We start from the raw sequence: 22,367 nt of genomic DNA, 5'->3' as shown, positions 1-22,367 counted from the left end.
CCCATCACCGTCGGGCCATGAACCGACGGTGAAGCCTATTAAAAATAAAAAAAGGCACCGCCAGAGTCCTGCCACGCTAGAGGGGAGAGAGGGGGGGTAGTGTACCGTGGGGGAGACAAAGTCCCGTCGTTGCCGCTGCATCCCGCGCAACGACGCTGCATCCCGCACCCATGCCCGCAATCGTGGCCCGAGTCCGTCGTCGTTGTTGCATGCCGCGCTCGCGCCCACCGCCGCTGCTGCCGCCACCCACCCGTGCCCATAGTCCCTGCCCACTCCATGTGCGCCGTCGCTAGTCTTCATTGCCAGTGAGAGGCGAGAGGAGGTGGGAGGGGAGGGGGCGAGAGAGAGGTAGGGAGGGAGATGCAGGTAGGGGATCAGAGGCGGGGAGGGAGAGGTGCGCGAGCGAAGGTAGAAGGGAGGAGGGGGGTATTGACGGTGAGAAGGGGATGGATGTGGATATGATATAAAAGGGCTAGTGGTCACATACGGGTCATACCACGAACCGGGGGTGAAAATCGATTCCAAATTTTCACCGCGGGTTTGTGGATGGAACTGGCGGTGATGTACATTTTCACCGCCGGTTTCAACCTCCACTACGCGCTAGCTACTCATGAACTGGCGGTGAAAATGTATCACCACCAGTTTGGATCTTACGCCAATGATGACCCATTCGTGATAACCCTGTCTATAGTAGTGATCAACGACCATTATCATTGTAGCCAGCTCCATTGACACGCGTCCATGTTGAGAAAGGATCATGTTGACCAGCACAACAATCTTCCTGCGACAGTTTAAACTTTTTCATATGCCACGAGAGAGCAAGAGAGGATGAACTATGCATGCAATTGTGTGCTGTTGTTTGCTGTCGACCTTTGCCACCACTGACAAGTAGGGCTAGGCTAACAGCTGTAACTAAACTAATGAGAAAAAATATACAACCAACATGTCTATCCCACGGTCTAAAACTCACTAGTTTACCGCAATTGTTGCCTGCAATTGAGCGATAGAGTGCTCACAAGGAGACAGAGGGTATCGATTTGATGGAATAGTGGTTGGATCTAATAGCATAGTGGATGATGTGGTGGAGTAACCTGAGGGCCGCAACACCAACCACAAGGCGGCAATTCCAAAATAATCGTATTAAATAGTGAAGAAAATCGATGTTTGGCATGCGTGCCATAGCATGTCCTACAAGAGGGAACAACAATCACAATCAAGGATGTATCTTTGGTGACCACAACGTAGCGGATAGCGCTCCTTCGTAACAGAAGCAAGAGATAGAGGTGATGAGCACTATTTACGGACTCAAGGGTAGAGTTTATAATTGGGAAAAAGGTGCAACAACCATATGCCAAAATGGGATCATGCATGTAGTATGGGGTTGTAGCATCCGGTGATTAAAGAACAAAGAAAGAAAAGGAGATTTTGATATAATAACATCTAAAAGGATCAAACTCAAAATTAAATTCTATTTATTACTTTCGTAGCAAACAAAAATGTACATCATAAATAGAAAAATATAAACCATTATATTCATGTGAAAAATGTATAATTTTTTATGTTGTTTCAGTAAATACAAAAATAAGTTTATATCTAAGGTATTATCTTTCCTCTTTAATTCACGTTAAAAAAGATATATGATAATATATTGGTCTGATGACATGACTAAATACAATTATTTATCTATTTATTTTAAAATAAAACATCCAGATAATGACATAAAAACTTGCTTCCCGCGCTATTTGCACGGATTTCATCTTACACGATGGATATAATGGGATTACAACAGAGCAAACAACGAGCTACGGGGGTCGCGCACGAGCGCCCACCCCCCAGGAACAAGCAATTCAATCCGCTGGTAGGATATACTACTCAATGAAGCAAGTCAGCGTTGCCACCCCAGGTACACAGCCGCAGACTCCATATGCTTTACATTATTTGTACATTATATGCCTGCTATGACAGGGTTACAAACAAAATTAGAAGATCGAACTAATCGGTCCCCTACTTGGCGCTACGCCGTCAATCATCATTTACAGTAAGCTCATACGCTTCTTTGGTACCGCGATTTCAGGGAAGCGGATCCTTTCCCATCGGTGAGCGCTTTTGAACCAGACAAATTGGAGTCCGCGCTGCTTGGCCAGACTAGAGGGATCAACTGCTGCTGGTAGGTGTTTGTGTTGTCGCACACGCCGAGCTTGACGATGAATGTTGCGGTGCAACCTCTTCCTGTTCCTTCACTGTCGAGCCAGATGTGCCCTCCCATGAGACTAACAAACCTGAAATGGGATTTTTCAGAGATGTCGCCAAGTTAGTGTGAATGAATGACTTGACCAATGAATCCAGCACTAGAATGTACAAAAGATCTTTTCTGGGCCGCTCAAAAGGAAGTTTGAGTTACCAAAAACAACCCCATGCAGAAGGAATTACAAGGAGCTGCAATAATGAACTACCTCTTGCATATGGCAAGGCCAAGACCACTACCATTGAACCCTCGGTTTCCTCCACTTTGAGGATGAGCAAACTTTGTAAATACATGAGGTAGATCCTGAGGACTAATACCACAGCCTGTATCTTTTACCTGCAAAATAGTGAAGTAACAGAGAATGTAAAGCAATGGCAACTGATAGTAATAGCTAAGCACAAAAGTAAACCTCTGCTTCATTTGTCAATCCCATGTTCATAGTAAATATGAAACCCTTTTCCAGTTATATAAGCATGAAACCCAGGATCAGTAGTACAAACTAAAATGGAATTTTTGTAAGCCTCTGTGATTTGTAATATAGATTGAGTAATGTTATGATACCTTGATTTGGGACCTAGAATGGTTTTCTGTTTTTTGACAAACACAAAAAAGTTTCGAGTCCAAGACTATTTTATCTTTTGTTAATACGATATAGGTCTATGTCAGTCCTGAGACTAATTCAACCCAGGCAACCCAAAAAGATGCAACCTATAGCCAACTAATGTGCCGATGGTGTAAAGAACTAATCAGATTTCAAATACCATCAGGCTCAACCAGTAGAAACTCTTACGCCTTTCAACGTTAAGAACAAAGAAAAGATCAAAATTACAGACATCTTCTACCAACAGCTACAGTACTACCGGTACCCACCAGCAAACTAATATTTAGCTACAGCTGATCAGGTGCCGTCTGTTTTGTAAAATTGATAAGAATTGGACAATTGTACATGGATCTAAATGGAACTGATGCCTACAAAGTTTAAGGACTACTGGACTATCAAGCAACTGAACAGTCCAATCCAGTTTAATGGTGTAAATGGAATTAATGACCAAGACACATACGAATAGTTACAAGCAATAGGTAACTATCCATATTAGGATAAATGCAAATATTAGTCAAGAGGATTTCAAGAAAATCCCTCTTTTGGTAAGCAATTAAGCATGGAATAGTTCACTGTGAGGCTAACATAGTGGATCCAAACCCAGAGTATATGATGAATTTAGTCGCACATAAAACATGAGAAAAGATTGTTAGAGTTGTGCAATGAATTAGTTGAGAGTTATCGACACAGCTGCAATCAGGGTTCATGAACTATTACATGGGACAACCAAATGGATTATGGATGGTTCCAGTTTCACAGTTTCATTTGTGATTTCTTTTTTTAAAAGAAATGAAACTGGTTGTGAATGCTACATTTTTGGAACACAATGCGCATACAAGTCATTGGCAAGCCCAAGACAAATTATTCACGCAGGCCTCTCTAGAACATTACCTGAACTTTCAAATAGAAATGGTCATCACTTGCAACTGGATGAAATTCTGGAGTTCTGAACTCTCTCAAAGAGTCAGCCTTCACAACTGAAGCTACAAGTGTTATGTGTCCCTCCTTGGTAAACTTAACAGCATTGCCCGAGATGTTAAGAATAGTTTGCATGAGTCTCTTTTCATCACCAACGGCAGATAACGGCAAATCTGGTGCCAACATAACCGATACAGAGAGCCTCTTGATAGATGCTATTGGTTTGATGAAACTCATCACCTGTAATACCAAATAGGAACTTTAGTTGGCTGCATCGTATATATAGATGTTAGATATCAGAAACAGAAGGTGCATACTTCTTTGAAAACAGCATGAAGATTGAATGCTTTAATCTCCAATTCAAGGCTTCCATCCTCGAGTTTGGAAAGATCCAGCACATCATTGATGAGTGTTGCTAACAGATTGCTACTTTTCAGCACTGTTTCCACCATTAGACGCTGCTCAGGAGTAAGCTCAGTTTCCAAAAGCAAGGAGGAAAGGGCTATTATTGCATTCATGGGTGTTCTCATTTCGTGATTCATAACAGCTAGGAAATCATTGCGAGCACGGATGGCCATCTCAGCCTCTCTTCGAGCTAAATCCAGGGCAACATTCTGCTCCATTAGTAAATCACGTGCCCGCATGGACTCTTCAAGGATAGCCGCATGAGATAGTGCAACTGCTACCTGAAGAAACAAAAGAAGAGGTATAAACAACATATCTGGTTGCAAAACCATTTAACAACTTATTAACTTTGAGAAAGGTGTTTGGATTGATAAACAAGCAAAGGAATCTGTCTTTTGCAGCTGTCTAGTAGGTTCCAGAATCATATGCTTTCACAAAGAATTTGATAATAATTTGAAGGTATTCCTGTCATCATTACATCGTACTTCTGAAAGGACGTCTTAATTGACTGATCATGATTGGTGAGCAATTGATCATATAACTTTGAAAAGATAATAAACATGTATTTCCCCTACTACAAGCATCAATGTTATAATAACCATAGCTAGAGATAGAGCATCAACCTGATCAGCAACGACCTCAACAAGCTCCAACTCATGCACATGCCATTTCCTTGCACTATCAGATGGAAGCATCAGAACCATGATTGCAAAGCTTTTAGCTGAAAGCTCTGGCCAATCATTTATTTGGAAGTTTGAAAGATGGAGAAGAGGTACGCGCACTGCAGCTACTTCTGGCGGAACATATCGCCCTGCAAGTGGTCTTATCCGTGCCAAAGGACATGTGTGGGGTATAATGATTGCTCGGTTGCTACTGAACACTTGATTGACAACAGGAAGGTTAATTGGTACAGATGAACCGACAGTAATCTGGTGGCGCAGCGTATGAGAAAGTTGAAGGCTTGAACCACTTCTAGATGGCATCCACAATGCACATTCTTCCAGACCCAAGGTCCTTCCTAGCTCAACAAGAGTGGTCTTCAAAATCGTATGCCTATCAAGTGTACTTCTGATTTCATGGGTAAGCATCCTAACATGTCTACCGGTCTCCTCCTGCGTCCTTATCAATCCCATCTCCCTATCAAGCTCCTCAGCTTTATTCTTCAGGAATAACTCCCTTGTTTTCACACTCAACAAGTCGGGGATAATATGAACAAGCATCAGAGCTGTTGCACAGGACACAACCGCCGTAGAAACCTTCGCTATGGTCATGACCATAGCAACGGTCTTGGTGTGTGTGGTGAAAGTCCACAGGTTTATAAGATGGGTCGCTCCACAGAGAACTATAAACGCACCAAACTGGATCAAGACCCATCTGTACGGGAAGAAGGACGACTTCTTCACGAAGTAGATAAGCTCCAACGGGATCGAGAAATACGCGAGGGCTATGAAGAAGTCCGAGATGTACTGATACTTGACGAGCAGATCGTCGGTTGGCCATAGTGGCTCGATACAGTCGCATCCGTCCATCCAGGAAGCTTTACTATTGCATCAGTTATCGCAACATTTCCTGCAGAACATGAAAAATACAGATGAGTTGCCTTTGCCTAGGCCCATAACACTTGCCCCTTAAATAGCTCACACCATTTCCGATCTCAAATCACAGGAAATGCACAGCGATCGACACTCAAATAGTAAGCCCATTAACACAGAGAGCATACTAGTAGAGCATGTAAATTGAGCAAGATGGACTACTCGCCACTCCAATTCCCATTTCCGAACACCCCTCAGACCCCCCATTCTTGCCATCTAGAGCAAGGGTTTCAGTACCCCATCCCATTTTAGCAACAAGTAAATAGCGTGACATGCCAAAATCACCTTTCCCCACTCCACCAGCGAACAGTAGCCAATCGCTCCCCCCACCGATGCCTCGGTCCCAGCCACAGCCAGCAGCAATCGGAACCAAGCACGCTGAGGAGCGCACCAGCAAGGCCCGAAGCCTACACCCGCGCGAGCCCTAGGATCCCCTCCCCCTTGCCCACCCACCCACCAGCCCCCAGCGCTCCTCCCCCCGGATCAACCCGAGAAACGGAGAGAAACCCCAGATCCAGACCGCGCGCGAGGCGATGGAGAGGGCAGGGGGGCCAGTACCTCGATCGGCGGCGGCGGCGGCGTCGAGGCGGGGCCGAAAGGGTAGGCGGGGGAAAGGACTCGAGGAGCGGCGAGGGTGAAAGGGAAAGCGGCGCTGAAAAGGGAAGCGAAGGGGCGGGGAGGCAGCCAGATGCGCAGCCAGTGGAGTCGTCAAGTCTCCCACCACGGCAACCCCCGCAAAAGGAGGGGAAAAGAAAGTCCAATCCAACCGCGGCCGGTAGGCGGTGGTGGTGGTAGTATGGTGCACTGCTCCTGGTCCTGGCCTCTCCCAGTCTCCTCCCCCCTTGCCTTTGCACACCCCCTTGGTCTTTCTTTTTGGGCCCCGTTTGTCTCTAGTACGCTGTGCTGACTGCCGAGCTGAGCTGAGCTGCCTGCCTCCGGTGTCCAGCCTCCGCGCCGAGGTGGACGATGACGGCCAGCGCGGGAGAGCGGCAGCCAAGCGCGTGGCCGGCCGGATGAGGTCAATTTGCGGCCGCGGCCGTTGCCGGCCAGGGCCGGCTGTAGCCTGTAGGGGGCTAGCGGGTTGTGAACTGGAGGGAGGACTTCTGTGGTTGAACGAGGGGAAGACGGTTGCGCACCGCCGCCGGCGTCGGGGACGGATGAATGGATGACGGTAGGTTGCTATGTTGGGTGCTTGAGCGCTGCACACTCTGGCATTCAGGCCAGGTAGTGGCGGCGTCGGTTGACTTGACTCGTGTCGATGTTAGGAGCTTCGCCGGAATTCTGCACGAGCTCCACGCCTCTGCGTCTCGTTTTCTCTCTCTCTCTAGGTTTTGGCTACTCCCTCCATCTCATTTTAACTGCAATTTTAGGATTTAAAAAACGTCCCGTATTAAACGCAGTAGTAATATTCACGGTAAAATTTACCAGCCAGCTGTGCACTGTACACGTGGGTCCCGTTGGTAAAAAAATTCCAAACACCCAGCGGTTCAGCCATCCACCATGAGTGAAACGTTCTCGTTTCTTTCAGGACGTGAAACATGGCATCTATTCCAATCATGATTATTGCTACTCTTAGTCATATATTTCCTGTACATAGGGTAATATTGTTATTTTCTATCCATACTAATTTCATGTTCAAATCCTAAAAGTGCACTTAGGACAGAGGGGTAGCTACAAAAGCCAGATTTGATGTGCTACCAATGGTGAGCAGTGGCGCAAAAATGAGAGGAATGTACTTTGAAACACGGAAATGATATTACGCATCTTGCCAATGTATATTTGTGTATTTTTTCTTTAATGTTAAAAACATCCGGTAAACGTACTCAGATGCCAGAAATAAATGTAAAATGTTTTCTGCAATTTGGACTATTGTATACCTTGTCAAACAATTGAGCATGGAAGTGTATTACATGTTTTGTAGGTGCTTTACTCGTAAGTATTGAGGAAAACAGATATATTTCTTCACCCTATGCTGAAAGGAGGTAACCCAAATGTGTCAGATAAATATGTGGGCATTTGATCGGTTTTATTAGCTGATGTGTTCTAATGGTTGTATTTCTATGACGTTGGTTTAAAAGTATCGTGGTTATTGGGATCACCCTTAGAAGCATATAGGTGGTTAGCTCTTTGCTTAAAAGATCATCCTCTTATCTTTGGAAATCCTTATTCTGTTTGTAGGCAAGATGCTTGCCTAAATAAGTTGTATCCGCCAATAAGAAACTACAAATTTATATGTATTAGCATGCCCACTACACAATATCTATGAAAGATCAAAATCATTTTTATTCTTTATTGAGAAAAAGAGGAAATCGTGCATTACGTATTTCTTCAACCAAGGTAAAATTTGCTTCACCAAGAAGGTGGTGGTTTTCATCACAATGTTGCATCTACACCATTTCCTCTCTATAGCCAACTATGAAGCACAAACACAAGACAAATGACAATAGGCCAAAATTCACTATTAGCTATTTTGTGGTAAAGCATCTTTTAACCTTATTTCTTCACATTTTTTTTAAGAATCTTCCATTCCAACCACTGCAGAGATTACAACCTTATTCGTGTATCGTGGAATCGCAAAATCATGAATGGATGGGTCTCCCTGCAAACCATCGTGATGTTTTGCACACATCATCCTCACAATGGCATGGCTCATGAGCTAGGGTTCTCCTTTGCACGAGGCTAGTTATTATTATTCTAGTGCCATCTGTCCATCTTAGATAAAAGTGGGCGGATCTTAACGAGGAGAGCTATACGCTTGAGATAAAACATTCAATGTCTCTTGTCGGTGAATAGCTTGCAACTTGACTTCGAAGAGGAGATTATTTAACAATGAAAAACCAAATTTTCATGAAAGGCATCGTCGAAGGCTTTGGATCTTCAAGCTTTGAACAAGCAACACCGAAGGGCTGAAGGAACAAACAAGCAAGATTGAAGGGGCTTTGTTTAATTTTCTTCATATTGAGTTCTACATCTCTACCTATTGGAATGTAATATTATCGGATATAAGAAGCCATATGTTTTTTAAAATTTTCATAGACTCTTTTAGAAAACCTATCCTTCAAGGAACAAAAGTACTTCTACAAGAAGAAAAGGAGGAATAAAGAGATTGGGAGGAAGTGTAGGGTGAATAAAATGGCAAAAAATAAATGTTATTACCGGTAGAAGCCAAAGTGGTTTCGCTTTCTCACTGTCAGGCTGAGAACCCGCCTGTTCTTCCACCATTGCCTTCTTTTCTGTTTTGATTGAAAACAGGAAGTTCTTCCACCTTTGCCATCCTCTCAACCAGTTTCCATGCCGCAGTAAGAAAGCTGGGTCCAGGGGGCCAGTACCAGGAGATAAAAATGGAATGTTCAAGGAGTCCTCCTACGTCACTCTCCTGTGCTCAGAAATATCTTCTCAACGAATACCCTTTCACGCACATGGCCCAGATGGCGAACCGGTAACTATAATACTCCCAAGTTCCAAAGCCCAAACCCCCCAAGCGTCCCCTCACTCCGAGATCACGCCCCCGATTAGATTCCCCGTCGCCGTCCGCCGCCGCGCGCATGCCGCCGCCGTGACCGAACCCGCTCCGCTCGCACGCCCACGCCACGGCAACTCGCCAAAAAAAAAAAAAAAGCACCCCGCTTCCAAGTAACCAAACCAAGCGCCCAAGCGCCCGAGCCAACCCCCTCCGTCGAAGCGAGCGCAGGCGAACAACAGCGCGCCGCCGAAAGTGACCGGCCCCGGCCCACATGCACGCACGGGAACCCCCGCACCGCCCGGCGCTGCCTGCCGCCGCGACCGCCCACATGCGCCCGCCCTCGCTCGCGCGGTCACGGTAAAAGCACGGGGAAGCCTCTCGTCCGCGCACCGGCGCCCGGCACCGCACGCCCGTCCGCGCTGCCACCTGCCAGCACACACACCTGGCACTGGCAGATCGAGCCGAATCTGATCCCGCCCGCCAGCGGCCAGCCATGAGCCACCCCTCCGTCCCGTCGCTTTCCATGATTGGCTGACGCCGCCGCCGAAAGGCCCGAGAGAATTACCCCAATCGCGGGGAGTCTCAGGCGGCGGCGGACTGGCGGAGGGAGGAGGGAAGCCGAGGGAACCCTCCCAAAAAAAGATCCCGAGGGCCCCGGGTCCCCGGTGGCCGGGTGGGGGCGTGGCGCGCGCTGGGATTGGTCGGCGCCAGCTCGGCCACTTGCGCGCGCAACGGGGTGGTGGTTCCCGACCCTGCGCCCCCACCGCACCGTGCCCCCCTTCCCTCCCCCGCCGGGCCCCAGTCGCCTTCGCCCCTGCCCTGTCCACTTCGATCTCCTGCCCCCTTTCCCCTCCTCTCTGGCTCTCGCCTGTCCTCTCCCCCCTCCTCTCTTTTCTCTTCTCGCTGCTGTGATCCTTCCCCGGAGGCTGGTCCTGGTCGGATGGGGCGTCGTGTCGGCTCCGCGCGATCTCCCTCGGCGGCGGTGAGCTCCGGCTGCTGCTGCTGCTTGTGAGCTATGTATGCATGGTGCCCGCGAGACCTGTCCCTGGTTGCTCGCTTTGCTTAGAGATGCTGTCGCCGAGGCGCCCATTTGCGCTGGGATTCAAGCAGTTTAGAACCTTTTGCTTTGATCGAGCCCCGAGGCTGGGTGGAATTCGAGCGGTTTAGAAGTTTTCAAGCTACGTGATTAAAGTGGCTTTTCGAAAGCATCATCATGCATAGTATAGAGTTAGAAATGCATCAGTTGCAAGCTTCTACTGAAGGGAGACTGCACTCTCTAGTCCCTAGTACTCGTGCCCTGCTCGCTGAACTTTTCTTTTGGAGACCGCAGTTCTTTTTTCTATCTGGAAGCAATACTATATATTTGAAGTTACCCTCATGGTAACAGTTCAGTGGGTTCGTGAGCTGGTAATATAGTATGAGGGTTGATTCCAGTAGAAATCTGTCTGGAAATCTTGCTGGGATCAAGTCTGTATTTCCTTTCAATGGGCGTTTATTTTGAACCCACCGTGAATCACAGCCTTTTTTCATCTTATTTCAGATCTTGCTGAATGTATTTTGCCATTTCTGAGCCATCCTAGTAAACCTTGGCATGGCCACTGGAGAGGCAAGCACGGGGAACATCCAGAGGTGCGCTAATTCTCATTTTCATCATAAAATAGAAGGCTATTCAGCACTTTTAAAAAAACTGAAAAGCTCAATAAAATGACAGCTAGATTTGTGTGCACCCACTGTCCACTGCTGATTGACTACTTTAACATTTTTTTTAAAAAAAAATATTTTCCAATTTAGTTGTTGGAAAGCTTATAAGCTCTACTATTCGGACATTTTGTAATATAAGTAGCGAGTGTTAGTAGCCTTATTTTGTGTTTCTGTTTAGGGGGAGTACCCTTCCAAATGGTGACATCTATGTTGGCAACTTCGCTGGTTTAGTTCCTCATGGATTTGGAAAGTATATGTGGACAGATGGAACTCTTTATTATGGCGAATGGGATACAAGCAAGATGACTGGTAGAGGAGAAATTCAATGGCCTTCTGGCGCTTCATATGATGGAGATCTCTGTGGAGGTTTCATTGATGGAACAGGCACTTTCAAAGGAGTTGATGGCTCTCTTTATAAAGGTTCTTGGAGGATGAACAAAAAGCATGGAATGGGCACAATGGTTTACGCCAACTCTGATACCTATGAAGGTTTCTGGAATGAGGGTTTGCCAGACGGATTTGGTAAATATACATGGGCTGATGGTAACACCTACATTGGAAGGTGGAAATCCGGTAAAATGAATGGCAGAGGAGTGATGAAGTGGACAAATGGTGATACTCTTGACTGTAATTGGCTTAACGGACTGGCTCATGGGAAAGGTTTTTGCAAGTATTCATCAGGAGCATGTTACATTGGTACATGGGACAGGGGACTCAAGGATGGCCATGGTATGTTTTATCAACCAGGAAGTAAAATGCCTTGTAACCTTGAAGTGTCTGAGTGTGTAACAGATCATGATGTTTCAAGTGCCTCAAGTTCTGGTAATGAAAATGTCAATAGTGGACTATTGTTTCTATTGCAAAAACTTTGCAACACATGGAGAATACGCAGCCTTTTCCATCGACCCAGGCGTATTTCAAATGGCACTGCACCAGTTTTCGATGATAATTCTGGAAATCGCCTGTCTGAAGATTCATCCACTGTACCCTTGACAACTGGTGAGTGTCTCCAAGATAATGTAGCTGATAAAGTATTAGTCTATGAACGGGAATATGTACAAGGAGTACTTATCTCGGAAAAGCCAAAAGGTCATGATTCCGGAATGCCAGATAGCAGTAAATCACATGACCAGACCTTGCAAAAACAAGCTGGTGGGCCCATGGAAACTATTTACAGAGGCCACAGGAGCTATTACCTAATGCTTAATCTACAACTCGGCATCAGGTAAGTGCTTAATTGTACTAGTGTCTGCAATTATGTGTCATCTGAGTTCATTTATTTTACCCTGTGTGTTTAGGGAAAAAAATATATCCTCCTGTCGGAAACCAGCTTTTGTAGTGGTTTTACTTTTTGAGTTCCCTTCGAATATATCTATTTAGGATGAGATATGCTATTACCACATCTGAAAGTACCAACCCATGCATTCAGGATTGTGTACTTATAGTTTTCAGATACAGAACTCATATTTATTTATGAGCACAGCATTACTTAATTCAAGAATCAAGTAGCCAGTGTAAGGATTCTCTTTTCGGGAATAGTTTTGACATTGGATAAAATATGTAACTTTCTTATTCTTTTTGGGAAGGAAATGTAGTGACATTAGATATTCCATGCCGCTTCTTACATATATAAATAGTTGCCACTTTCACGTTTCTTTGGCATATTTTCACATGCTAGATTCGTATCTCCTAAATTTTACTCTATTGTTTGTTTGTCCTTGTAATATTTATTTGAGGGTACTGTAGCTATGTTGCAACCAAAATATGATTTTCAGTAGCTTAATTTAGTGGTCCCACACACTTCAGTAACTATTTACCTACTCCCAGTCCTTTCTGTAACGTAAACCCCACAATATTGTTATTCAGGTATACTGTAGGAAAAATCACCCCTGTCCCATTGCGTGAAGTCCGTTCAAATGATTTTGGACCTCGAGCACGGATAAGAATGTACTTCCCTTCTGAGGGCTCGCAGTATACCCCTCCACATTGCTCTGTCAATTTCTTTTGGAAGGATTATTGCCCTATGGTTTTCCGGTATGCCTCTTTTCAGCTTGTTACTTGTACAAGGTTCTAGCAGTTCATACTGTTCTGTTAATACTCACTACTACTGGATGTAATTTGATATTAAAAAAGTGGTTAATTCATTTCCATTTAACTATGAAGGTCTACTGCAGTTCACCCTGCCTAATTAACTATAGAAGATGGCAAAGAAGATAATGTGAACAATGGCTGATTTGTTTAACAAAAAAGAAGCTATACATTGTTTAGGCAGCCTATGTTTTTCTTCAGAAAATTGTATGCAAATAAGAGCTAGAAACTAGAAAGAACCTTATCAGAAAATTGTAATCTGAAGTAGTTTGTCTGATCTAAAGCATGAGTCATGTCATAGCTCATAAGATCATTGTTCAAAGCCTCAAGCTGAAGAAAAATGGTCCATATCATATTTCTCTGTTTGCAGCAATTTTTTTCCTCTTGAATTATTTTTTAATTGGTTTTAAGTATATTAGCTGTATGGCGCAACAGTTGTAGAAACTAATACACGATCATACATACTATAGAGGATCTTTTATTGTCTTGGAACTTTTACATATTCTGCATATTAATCCATCATTTTTGTTGTAGCTAATTGACTCAAACTTTCAGGAATCTACGAGAAATGTTTCATATTGATGCTGCAGATTACATGATGTCCTTATGCGGTGATGACAGTCTAAAAGAGCTTTCTTCACCCGGGAAAAGTGGCAGTATTTTCTATCTTTCACAGGATGAACGCTTTGTCATTAAAACATTGAGAAAAGCTGAGCTGAAGGTATTGTCTTCAAGAATATTTATTAGCGTATGTTTTATTTGTTCTTAATGTTTGGATGAGCTGCTGATATTACATAGCCTGGAAAATTTTGTTGCATATAAGACAGTGCTGCTTTTGTGATCCTGGTATTAGTAAACATAAACATTCGTAGAAAACAAGAAAAAAATCCATAGTAAGCAAAATATTATTTATGTTTGTCGAGCGATAAGATATGCCTACTACAGATTGGTTTGATATATAAATGCTGCAGATACTGTTGAAGATGCTTCCAAAATATTACAATCATGTCAGAGCTTATGATAATACGCTCATTACAAAATTCTTTGGCGTGCACAGGATTACTCTGAAAGGAGGAAGAAAGGTGCACAATCACATCCTTGTTGCGTTATTTTTTTTAAGCCTGTATACATATGTTATAGTTATTTATGGTCTGTACAGGTCCGCTTTGTTGTGATGGGAAATATGTTTTGCACTGAGCTTCGAATTCACCGTAAGTATGACTTGAAGGGTTCTACGCAAGGCCGATCGACAAAAAAACAAAATATAAATGAGAACACAACACTAAAGGACCTTGACCTGTCATATGTTTTCCATGTGGATAAACCATGGCGGGATGCGCTTATTAGGTAAGCTACCAATTTCTTGCTCTATTGTTTTCTATACGCCTTAATAGTCTTTTCCTGGTGTTACCTTTTTGTACTTTTACTAGTCTTCAGTGTCTAACCTTATTGTTTATGAAGTTACTTGTACTCCCACAATGGAAATATAAGATATGATAAACAAAAACATAGAAAGAAAAATACTTGTGCTAATTTTTTCTACGCCCAATGTGGTGCCTATGGAACTGTTTTATACTATTTCAATATTGACACTGATGTAGTTTTGTCCTTTGGATATTGAAGAATGCATACATTGACGAGTTTCTTTTGTTGGCAAAGAAATAGCTCAAAGTGGGTCATGTCTGTGGTTAAGCTTCACAATTCTGGCTGTATTATTTGCTCTGGAAGCAGTTGGTACTTGAGAACTTAGTTTACCATGCATTCATTGATAATAAATGTTGAATATTGATGAATAAATGGTTTATAATTGTTAGATTTGATGATAACTTGTAAGTGGTAACTGTTAAATGCTTCTGCTGACCATTTTCAGGCAAATATCACTTGATTGTATGTTCCTGGAATCCCAGTCTATTATTGATTACAGCATGCTCTTGGGAATCCATTTTAGAGCTCCCTCTCACCTGAAGACATCCTCATCACACCAGAACAGCCTTGAAAGTGGAATTTCAGGTATAGTGGATAGTATATTGATGCGCTCAATCTTCAATGTGCCCCTTGAGTTTAGCTCGTTTCATTTTTTTTAGTCTTCTGTTAGGTGCTATTTTGTTTTTTGCCATCACAGTCAGTCTAGCCACATTCAACTGAATAACATGCCAAAACATATCATTATGACTATCATATCAGTAGAGGCGACAAAAGGACCACCCTAAGTATTATTTGAGAGCTTAAAATGGTCTTACAATGTCCAAATAATGTAGTTGGGCAAAAAATGGCGAAAAAAATGTCAAAGATAAAATATAGGTAATGTAATGGTAAAAAAGTGCAACAGTTTTTCTTTTAGTTATGTTATGTTTCTCTCAAGTTGACCTTTACTTAAACAGGAACTAGAATCTTGGATTGACTACTTGTACATTCTATGTTACTCCCTCTGTTCTTAAACATCTGATGTTAAATGTCATACATTTAATAACAGAGGGGGTACATTATATTTGCGTTGAAAAATCGGTTGCCTACCTTCAGCTTTTGACTTTGTTTCCTGGGAGGCTGGGAGTAATAAATTGTTTCTTGCCTTAACCAGATACTGATCTGTTGCAATATGAGGAGAAAAGTTCGTGGAAAGGATTTCTGCTCGTTGCTCATGAGCCAGGTACTACAGTAGGTGGTTCACACATAAGAGGAAGCATGGTTCGGGCATCGGAAGCAGGCTATGAAGAAGTCGATCTTGTTTTGCCTGGGACTGGAAGGTACCTGTTCTTACTCCGTAAAAGTTTAGCAAATCATCTGATGATCCAGCTTGAAACTGAGATGTTTCAGTGGATTGCTATAACACGCATGCTATATGAGTGTTAAATCAGAGTAGGCAAGTAACCATCTGAATTTTTTTTTTCTTCCCTCGTTCCCCAGAAAATGTTATGATGTTTCTATTATTTTAGTTACCATCCTTGAATTCCAGGATTTTCTTTTATATCCTAAATTTAAAGTGCTATTCACCACTTCGATTTAAATTTTTGTCAAATATGCTTGAGTGGTTCTTAGCTTCAACAGAGATGAACTGTATATTCTTACTTATATGCATACGAGTTATACATAGTTATTAGTCCTACATAGTTATTAGTCCTATAAGCAGGATGAATTCTGCTCCCGATTCATGCTTACCCTTAATCTGCTTTCAGGTTCCGTGTGCAGTTAGGGGTGAATATGCCAGCTCGAGCTCTGAAAGTGCGGGAGGACATGAACACGGAACTAGAAAATCCGGACAACATTGAGGAATATGATGTTGTTCTTTACCTTGGTATTATAGACATACTACAGGAATACAACGTGTCGAAAAGGGTCGAGCATGCAGTCAAATCTCTCAAGTTCGATCCCCTTTCAATATCAGCTGTTGACCCGAGTTCATATGCAAAACGATTTGTAAAATTTCTGGAGAGTGTTTTCCCTGAACAATACTGAGTAGATAAATGAATAGTAAATAGCAGTACTGCTACGCCAATTTTTCTGTAAAAAGTTAATATGTTCTCAATTATTCAACACGGTTCCTGTGCAGCTCCAATCGTTTCGCTGGGGATTTTTGCTTTGCAGGAGGTCAAACAATCGTCAACTTTCTACACAATGAACTTGAACTGTAAAAATATTAAAAGTAAATTCCCCTTGTGGACTTGTGGTGTCTCACGTCGGCAGATCGGTGAAAAGGTCGCGTCGGCAGAGCGGTGAAAAGGAACAGCCGATTCACGAGAAACTGTGCAGTCGCGCTAGCAACAGTGGCTGCATCACGGATGAGGATGCAATGGACCAGGAATCAGGGCCGAATTCCATCACTCAAAAAACCCGATGGAAGCCTGAACCCTAACCAGAAGATTGACCGTAGCATAGCCACGCTGCGTTCATACGAAATCCACCGAAGCATAGCAGATGCGTATAGTATTTAACGTCCAGTGCCGCTAGCCATGGCGGCAACAACATAATGTTTACAAACGATTATACAATGATATGATAATAATCGACAGTCAAGTGTAGGCCCCAACGTCAAACAGCCGAAACAACAGTATGAAAACACAAGGCTAAGAGAACAGGAGGGAATCTCAAAAGCGCTACACGTACAAACAGTCCCAGAGTCCCAAGATGGCAACTAATCTGATACCAAATGCAGAACGCCTAAAGTGCCTAGCTCGTAACAGCCATGCCTATTGTGCCTCCTCAGGTGCATGCGGCTCGCCACCATCAGTGGCAGCTTCTTCAGATGGCTTGGACGGGTCCTCGTTGATGCCCAGAACTTCATCCATCAGCTCGTCTTCTGCTGCCATGTCCTCCACATCCTCGTCCTCATCATTGCCACCCCCCTCCTCGGGAACTCGCCGAGTCTTCGGACCATGCTCCGCTCTGTGCGTGTCCAGCTCCTTGTCCATTTCTTGCATGTTAGCAGGACCGTTTGCCCTCCGAGCGTTCCGGGCATTCTGGATTCTCTCCAACTGCCTCTCAACATTGGAGAGATATTGCTCCTCAACTTGCTTTTGAAACTGAGTCAGCTCAGCCCTGCGCACAGATTTCCATTCTTCAAATACCTGCAGTGTTTTAAATAAGTTAGGTTGATCCAGAACAATGATCCCGAAAACAGGAACATGCAACTGAAATAAATAATCTACATATCAAGCACGCCCTTCAAATATAAAAGCGGTCTCAAGACATCTGAAAGCAAGTGGTGCAACTAATATGATAATATGAAAGATGAGTATGAACCAATCCACCATACTCTCAGTGCTGCCTCAACAGAGAAAAAATTGTCTAAAACATATAAAAAGGTGGTTTTAGGAATTGCAAGCACATGGTGATATGGCAACAACAAAGCTAACAATCAAAATGTCCAATATCATAAAAGGAATTAAGCAACAACAGCAAGTTGTATTAATTCCCAGGACACACTAGAGTCTCCCAAACAATCAATGACTCGCCAAATAAAAACTGATTTTTTATGCTGTTATAAACCAGACTTCGCAATCAGGGAGGAATCAAAAGCTCACATGGCAGTTTGATTTTCACCAGGGAACAGCTATGTAGCAAACAAATGGATTTTTATAGGTAAGGTTTAATCACAGCAAGTTTAAAATTTCATCGAAGATTGCAGGTTTGTATCCTGGCCGTTTCCTTAGTGTCTACACTCCAATCAGTACACACAAATATCACAGCAGAAAATGGACAATTTTGTATATGTTTGTTATTGGATATATCAGTAGGTACATGTCTGTAGTATTCCAAATTCTGAGTTATAAAAACCACAACAGGATTCCATATGGCATCAGCAAATTGTGCACAATCCATCAGACATGTTTAATTTTCTACTATAATACAGGAGTGTGCACAATTACGATTCTTAGTTTGAGTAGGATTAGGATATACCTTTTCCTTGTTCTGCTCAACAATAATAGGATCATCAATGATCGGTTTAGCTGGCATGTAGTAAATAGGTGGTTCAGCTTTTGTCCTGCCAAACATGGGGATAATCAGATAAGAGTCAAACATCGAACGGATATTTTCAATGTAATGTAAACAAATGCACTAATGGTCATCAAACATCAAGTCTGCATACAATTAGAATGTATCTTCCCTCAATTTAATTGTCAATATGGACACTTTTGGACCAGAAATAAAAATAACCTGCAGCATGCAGAAAATAACAGATCCATCAAAAGAAAGTAGAATAACTACAACAAATATGCAAAACAGGTTAACTGAAGAAAGTAGGGAACCCAATTCTGGATCTAAGTTAAAAGTGGGGACTGATGTAAATCAGTAAAGTTACCTTAAAAAATTGGACAGCTTTTTATGATGCTCAGTCCACTGCATGTACAAGAGCTCCAGCCTCTTTTCTTCTGCCTTAGCAGCTACACGAGCTCGAAGCATCTAAACAAGGCCATCCAAGGATTAATAATGTCAAATAAAAATGTGTGCAATTATGGCAGATGAATACAAGTCATTAAACAATGCATAGGTCTTTACCATGTCACGCTTACGCTTCTCTGCAATTTGCTCTCGCTCCTGCTGTCGCAACCTTTCACTTTCCTCACGAACCTTTTGCTCAGCCTACATTCAGAAAACCCTTTCAGAATCCACTATGAGTTGTGTATAATAAAAGCTAAATGAACTTTTAGCTATCCATAAAAAAATTGACTCCAAAATAACTAACTATATATGTGACAAGTACCAAGTTTCAAAAGGAAGCACTGATTTCCTTGAATTTATAAAATATAATCTTGAATCATGGGCTTTTTCTCTGATGGTTAGAATGAACATGAGGCATTGTTCAATAATTTACCAAAATATGCACAAGCATCTTCTTTGCTATTCCATAGCACAAATGAACTTCAACATGCCTGTAGGATATTTTTAATAAAAAAACATAGGATATTCTGTGTGCCACATTTACATCTAAATCTAATCTTTTTCTTCAGAAGACAATGCTTGATGCACACAAAATTCACACATAAAGGTGCTGTGCGTATGAGGCCCAACAAGTGCATTATATGCATATACAAAAAATCACTAGATTGTAGTACTTAAAACATGGCAGGGGTAACCCCTCTGGAAACTAGTCATTTTAACGAGAAATGAGCAAAACCTTTCGCTGTGTCTCTGATCTGCGCAGAAAAGCCTCGGAGTTGGATAATTTCTTGTCCTCTTGCTGAAATTTCTGCATTGCAAACATGAGTAGAATCAAGAATCAGGTAAACTAAATTTTTCACAAATAGGAATGTCCACGCGAAGAAAATTAAGAATCAGTGGCACACCAAGCATTCAAATATCAGAGTCAATCCTAGAAATTTTGCTAGTAGTTAACTTCAACAAAATAACAATAACCAGCGACAACATGTCCGTGTCCATAACACCATATCCTTAAAAATTGGAATAAGTCGGTATAGTTGTGTAGAGCACTTCATTGCTTCGTATTGATACCGAACTGGCAGGTTTGATAACATGTTCAAGCTTACATTGGGCAATCCAAAGCTAATCAATACAGACTTCTTTTAGGAATAATAAAAACCAAAATGAAAAGGTATAACATTAGTTCAAAGGACTGCAGAATCATCGTTGTGCGTAAGATTCCTTTACCTCTAATGTACCAACGAGAAGCTGGCCCAACATCCTCTTATTCCTTCTCACCATATTTGGATCATCATTCTTGGGGAGCTCCCTTGGAGCAGGCTCTGGCAGTGAATTATAGTCCTGCAATCAAATAGTACAACCTAAGCTCCACAAAAGCACTTATAACCCAATGACAAGCAAACCCACAACCAGCTCCCACTTTGCCCTACTCACCACCCTCCTCGGCATACGCAGGCCCCCATCTCTCCTGAACCCACCATTGCTGACACCCCTCCTGTCACCAGCTTCAGCGGCACCTGAACCCTCCTCACGCCCCTCCGCCTCAGCAGCCTTTTCACCTTCCTCATTAGTTTCAGCGCCATCGACCTACGTTTATAACATCAAGCACCAAGCGAAATTTTAAAGTTTCCACAAAATCAAACATGAGGAGTACAAACAGAATACAGATCAAATCCAAAGGCGATACCAACCTTAACCACGGCTGATAGCAGCCGCCGCTTCTGCGCGGGCTGATCCCCCGATTCCGCAACCACGGCCTACATCAGAGATATACAACAAAATGTGTTAGGGTAAAAACAGAAAAAGCAAAGGGAGGGGGATAGGGAAGGGAAGGAGATGTTGGCGAGAATCGTACAGGTCTCACGAAGCCGCGGAGCGGGCGGGGCCCTCCAGGTACAGGACCAGCGCCGGGGACTCCGCGGCGAAGGCCGCGGGGATCCCGCAGGCGCTCGGTGATCTGCGAGGGGGACGAGAACGGGTCAGGGTAGACGCCCCGGAGAGTACGGAGGCTTCTAGAAGCGCCGAAGGGAGAGGGGGACGTACCTCGCGGTGCTGGCGCTGGAGCTCCTGTAGCTCGCGGCGGATGTCCTCCGCCGTCTTCTCCGTCGCGGCGGCCATGGCCGTAGGGGAGGAGGGTTTGGGTTTGGCTGCGCAGGGATTGGGGTCGTGTGCGGAGGGCTCCGGGTTTGGGTGCCCTAGTCTAGGATGCGAAGGCGGAGCCTGGCTTTGGATGGTATCCGCCGTTGGATCATGCATCGTTCGGCGAGGAGAACCTCGCGAAGTCGCGAGTCGCGTGCGCCACAGGCCCTGAGCGGTTCGCCGGCTCCGGTTCTCGTTCGTCGCGGTGGCCGGTCGGGCCGTGGTCAGGTCGGTTGGTGCAGTCGGAGGATCAGGCAGGTGTGCACCCGTGCACAGTGTACCCATCTTGTTTTTTTTTCGAAAACGCTATGGTCAGGGCATCCGGACGGTCGGACACTTCCCACCGCTCCGTTCCTTATCCGTTTCTACTGTTTCTTCTTCCCCATTTCTTCTTCAACCTTCCATCCTGACGTATTCCTCATCCATCCCGGCGGCGGCATGCTCCCCAACCCTGGCAGGCTCGTCCCGCACCCTGGTGGCCTCGTCCCCCACCTCGACAGTGGCGTGCTCCCCCACCACGGCGTCCTCCTCGTCCACCCCGGCGGCGGCACGCTCCTCCACTCCGGGAACCTCGTCCCCCACCCTGGCGGCGCCCCTCCCCCCACTCCGGCGTCCTCAACCAACCGGGAGCGCCCAACGCCCCCGGATTCAGTGGCCCTCTCCCCGACCCCGGCGAGATCCGAGCGGGGAAGGATCGGGCGGCGGCCATGTTGCAATAGGTATCTCACGATGTTGCAGTAGGGATTCTTGGATGTTGCAAGCGTTGTAGATGCGCACGGGTGTTGCGGATGAACGTATCGTCTGATGTTGCACGATTGATTTTTTGAGATGTTTCGATGTTGCAATAGTTGGCTTTTGTTGTTTCATCTATCAATTTTTCATGTTGCAATATTTCTTCCCGTACGAGCTCAACCCCAACTCAACATATGATAATTTTTTGGAAATGTTGCATGAAACATGTGTTCAATGTTGCAGTGGGAATTTTTCCTCACGAATATTATGTTTACATTGAGCTATTTTTTCGCATCTTTTTTATGTTGCAACCATAGATTTTTCGATGTTGCAGCTATTTTATTTTGATGTTGCAACGGAATGTCGGATAATTAGTGGTATTTATTATGGTATTACTGTAGCCGTCAGATTTAAAATGGATGGTGATGCATGCGTCCGATGGGAGTTGCTCCCGCCGGATGTCCGGGGGCTAGGAAGCCCGTTTTTTTTTTAAGACCTCAGTGCACACATCTTGTGTTTTGCACGTACTGTGGGCCCGTCTCAAAGCCAATCCAACTAGAATCAAGCCCAGGCCCAAAATGATCAGCAGCGTCACCCGATCCACGC

The 22,367-nt window shown here is 44.1% G+C and overlaps 3 protein-coding genes across 4 annotated transcripts; 1 reads left to right on the top strand and 2 right to left on the bottom strand.

The window, feature by feature from the left end:
* Positions 1-1,714: 1,714 nt before the first annotated feature.
* On the bottom strand, positions 1,715-6,699 carry LOC117838160 (probable ethylene response sensor 1). 2 transcript variants are annotated; one of them, XM_034718076.2, is made up of 6 exons: positions 6,320-6,699; positions 4,793-5,738; positions 4,082-4,450; positions 3,738-4,004; positions 2,454-2,581; positions 1,715-2,279 (listed from the first exon to the last, which is right to left on the bottom strand). In XM_034718076.2, the coding sequence occupies exons 2-6, from the start codon at positions 5,696-5,698 to the stop codon at positions 2,045-2,047; spliced, it is 1,905 nt and encodes a 634-aa protein (XP_034573967.1). In that variant the 5' UTR covers positions 5,699-5,738; positions 6,320-6,699; the 3' UTR covers positions 1,715-2,044. The 2 variants fall into 2 exon arrangements, with proteins under 2 accessions (XP_034573967.1, XP_034573968.1); XM_034718077.2 differs by lacking the exon at positions 6,320-6,699 and adding an exon at positions 6,047-6,204.
* A 3,316-nt stretch (positions 6,700-10,015) lies between these two features.
* Positions 10,016-16,566, top strand: LOC117836151 (phosphatidylinositol 4-phosphate 5-kinase 1). Its single transcript, XM_034715526.2, has 10 exons — positions 10,016-10,206; positions 10,765-10,853; positions 11,104-12,150; positions 12,792-12,959; positions 13,569-13,734; positions 13,985-14,095; positions 14,173-14,360; positions 14,884-15,023; positions 15,592-15,757; positions 16,187-16,566. The coding sequence occupies exons 2-10, from the start codon at positions 10,816-10,818 to the stop codon at positions 16,464-16,466; spliced, it is 2,304 nt and encodes a 767-aa protein (XP_034571417.1). The 5' UTR covers positions 10,016-10,206; positions 10,765-10,815; the 3' UTR covers positions 16,467-16,566.
* A 341-nt stretch (positions 16,567-16,907) lies between these two features.
* Positions 16,908-21,092, bottom strand: LOC117836152 (uncharacterized). Its single transcript, XM_034715527.1, has 10 exons — positions 20,934-21,092; positions 20,746-20,847; positions 20,582-20,647; positions 20,325-20,477; positions 20,118-20,231; positions 19,627-19,698; positions 19,008-19,091; positions 18,811-18,911; positions 18,408-18,492; positions 16,908-17,575 (listed from the first exon to the last, which is right to left on the bottom strand). Exons 1-10 carry the CDS (start codon positions 21,006-21,008, stop codon positions 17,198-17,200), a joined length of 1,230 nt encoding a protein of 409 aa, XP_034571418.1. The 5' UTR covers positions 21,009-21,092; the 3' UTR covers positions 16,908-17,197.
* Positions 21,093-22,367: the final 1,275 nt, after the last annotated feature.

This window comes from Setaria viridis, chromosome 9 (assembly GCF_005286985.2).
Source record: "Setaria viridis chromosome 9, Setaria_viridis_v4.0, whole genome shotgun sequence".
In the NCBI taxonomy this organism is placed as follows: Eukaryota; Viridiplantae; Streptophyta; class Magnoliopsida; order Poales; family Poaceae; genus Setaria; species Setaria viridis.
This window is presented reverse-complemented; position numbering and strand designations above follow the sequence as displayed.

Excerpts from the sequence above, each read along its gene's own strand:
- LOC117838160 (XM_034718076.2), bottom strand. The coding sequence starts at position 5,698 with ATGGACGGATGCGACTGTATCGAGCCACTATGGCCAACCGACGATCTG. Across the intron at positions 4,451-4,792 it reads TTGAGGTCGTTGCTGATCAG|GTAGCAGTTGCACTATCTCA; the intron begins GTTGATGCTCTA and ends TTGTTTCTTCAG. Across the intron at positions 2,280-2,453 it reads GGCCTTGCCATATGCAAGAG|GTTTGTTAGTCTCATGGGAG; the intron begins GTAGTTCATTAT and ends ATCCCATTTCAG.
- LOC117836151 (XM_034715526.2), top strand. The coding sequence starts at position 10,816 with ATGGCCACTGGAGAGGCAAGCACGGGGAACATCCAGAG. Across the intron at positions 10,854-11,103 it reads AGCACGGGGAACATCCAGAG|GGGGAGTACCCTTCCAAATG; the intron begins GTGCGCTAATTC and ends GTTTCTGTTTAG. Across the intron at positions 14,096-14,172 it reads CTCTGAAAGGAGGAAGAAAG|GTCCGCTTTGTTGTGATGGG; the intron begins GTGCACAATCAC and ends TGGTCTGTACAG.
- LOC117836152 (XM_034715527.1), bottom strand. The coding sequence starts at position 21,008 with ATGGCCGCCGCGACGGAGAAGACGGCGGAGGACATCCGCCGCGAGCTA. Across the intron at positions 20,232-20,324 it reads TGCGTATGCCGAGGAGGGTG|GACTATAATTCACTGCCAGA; the intron begins GTGAGTAGGGCA and ends ATTTGATTGCAG. Across the intron at positions 18,912-19,007 it reads AGAAGCGTAAGCGTGACATG|ATGCTTCGAGCTCGTGTAGC; the intron begins GTAAAGACCTAT and ends GGCCTTGTTTAG.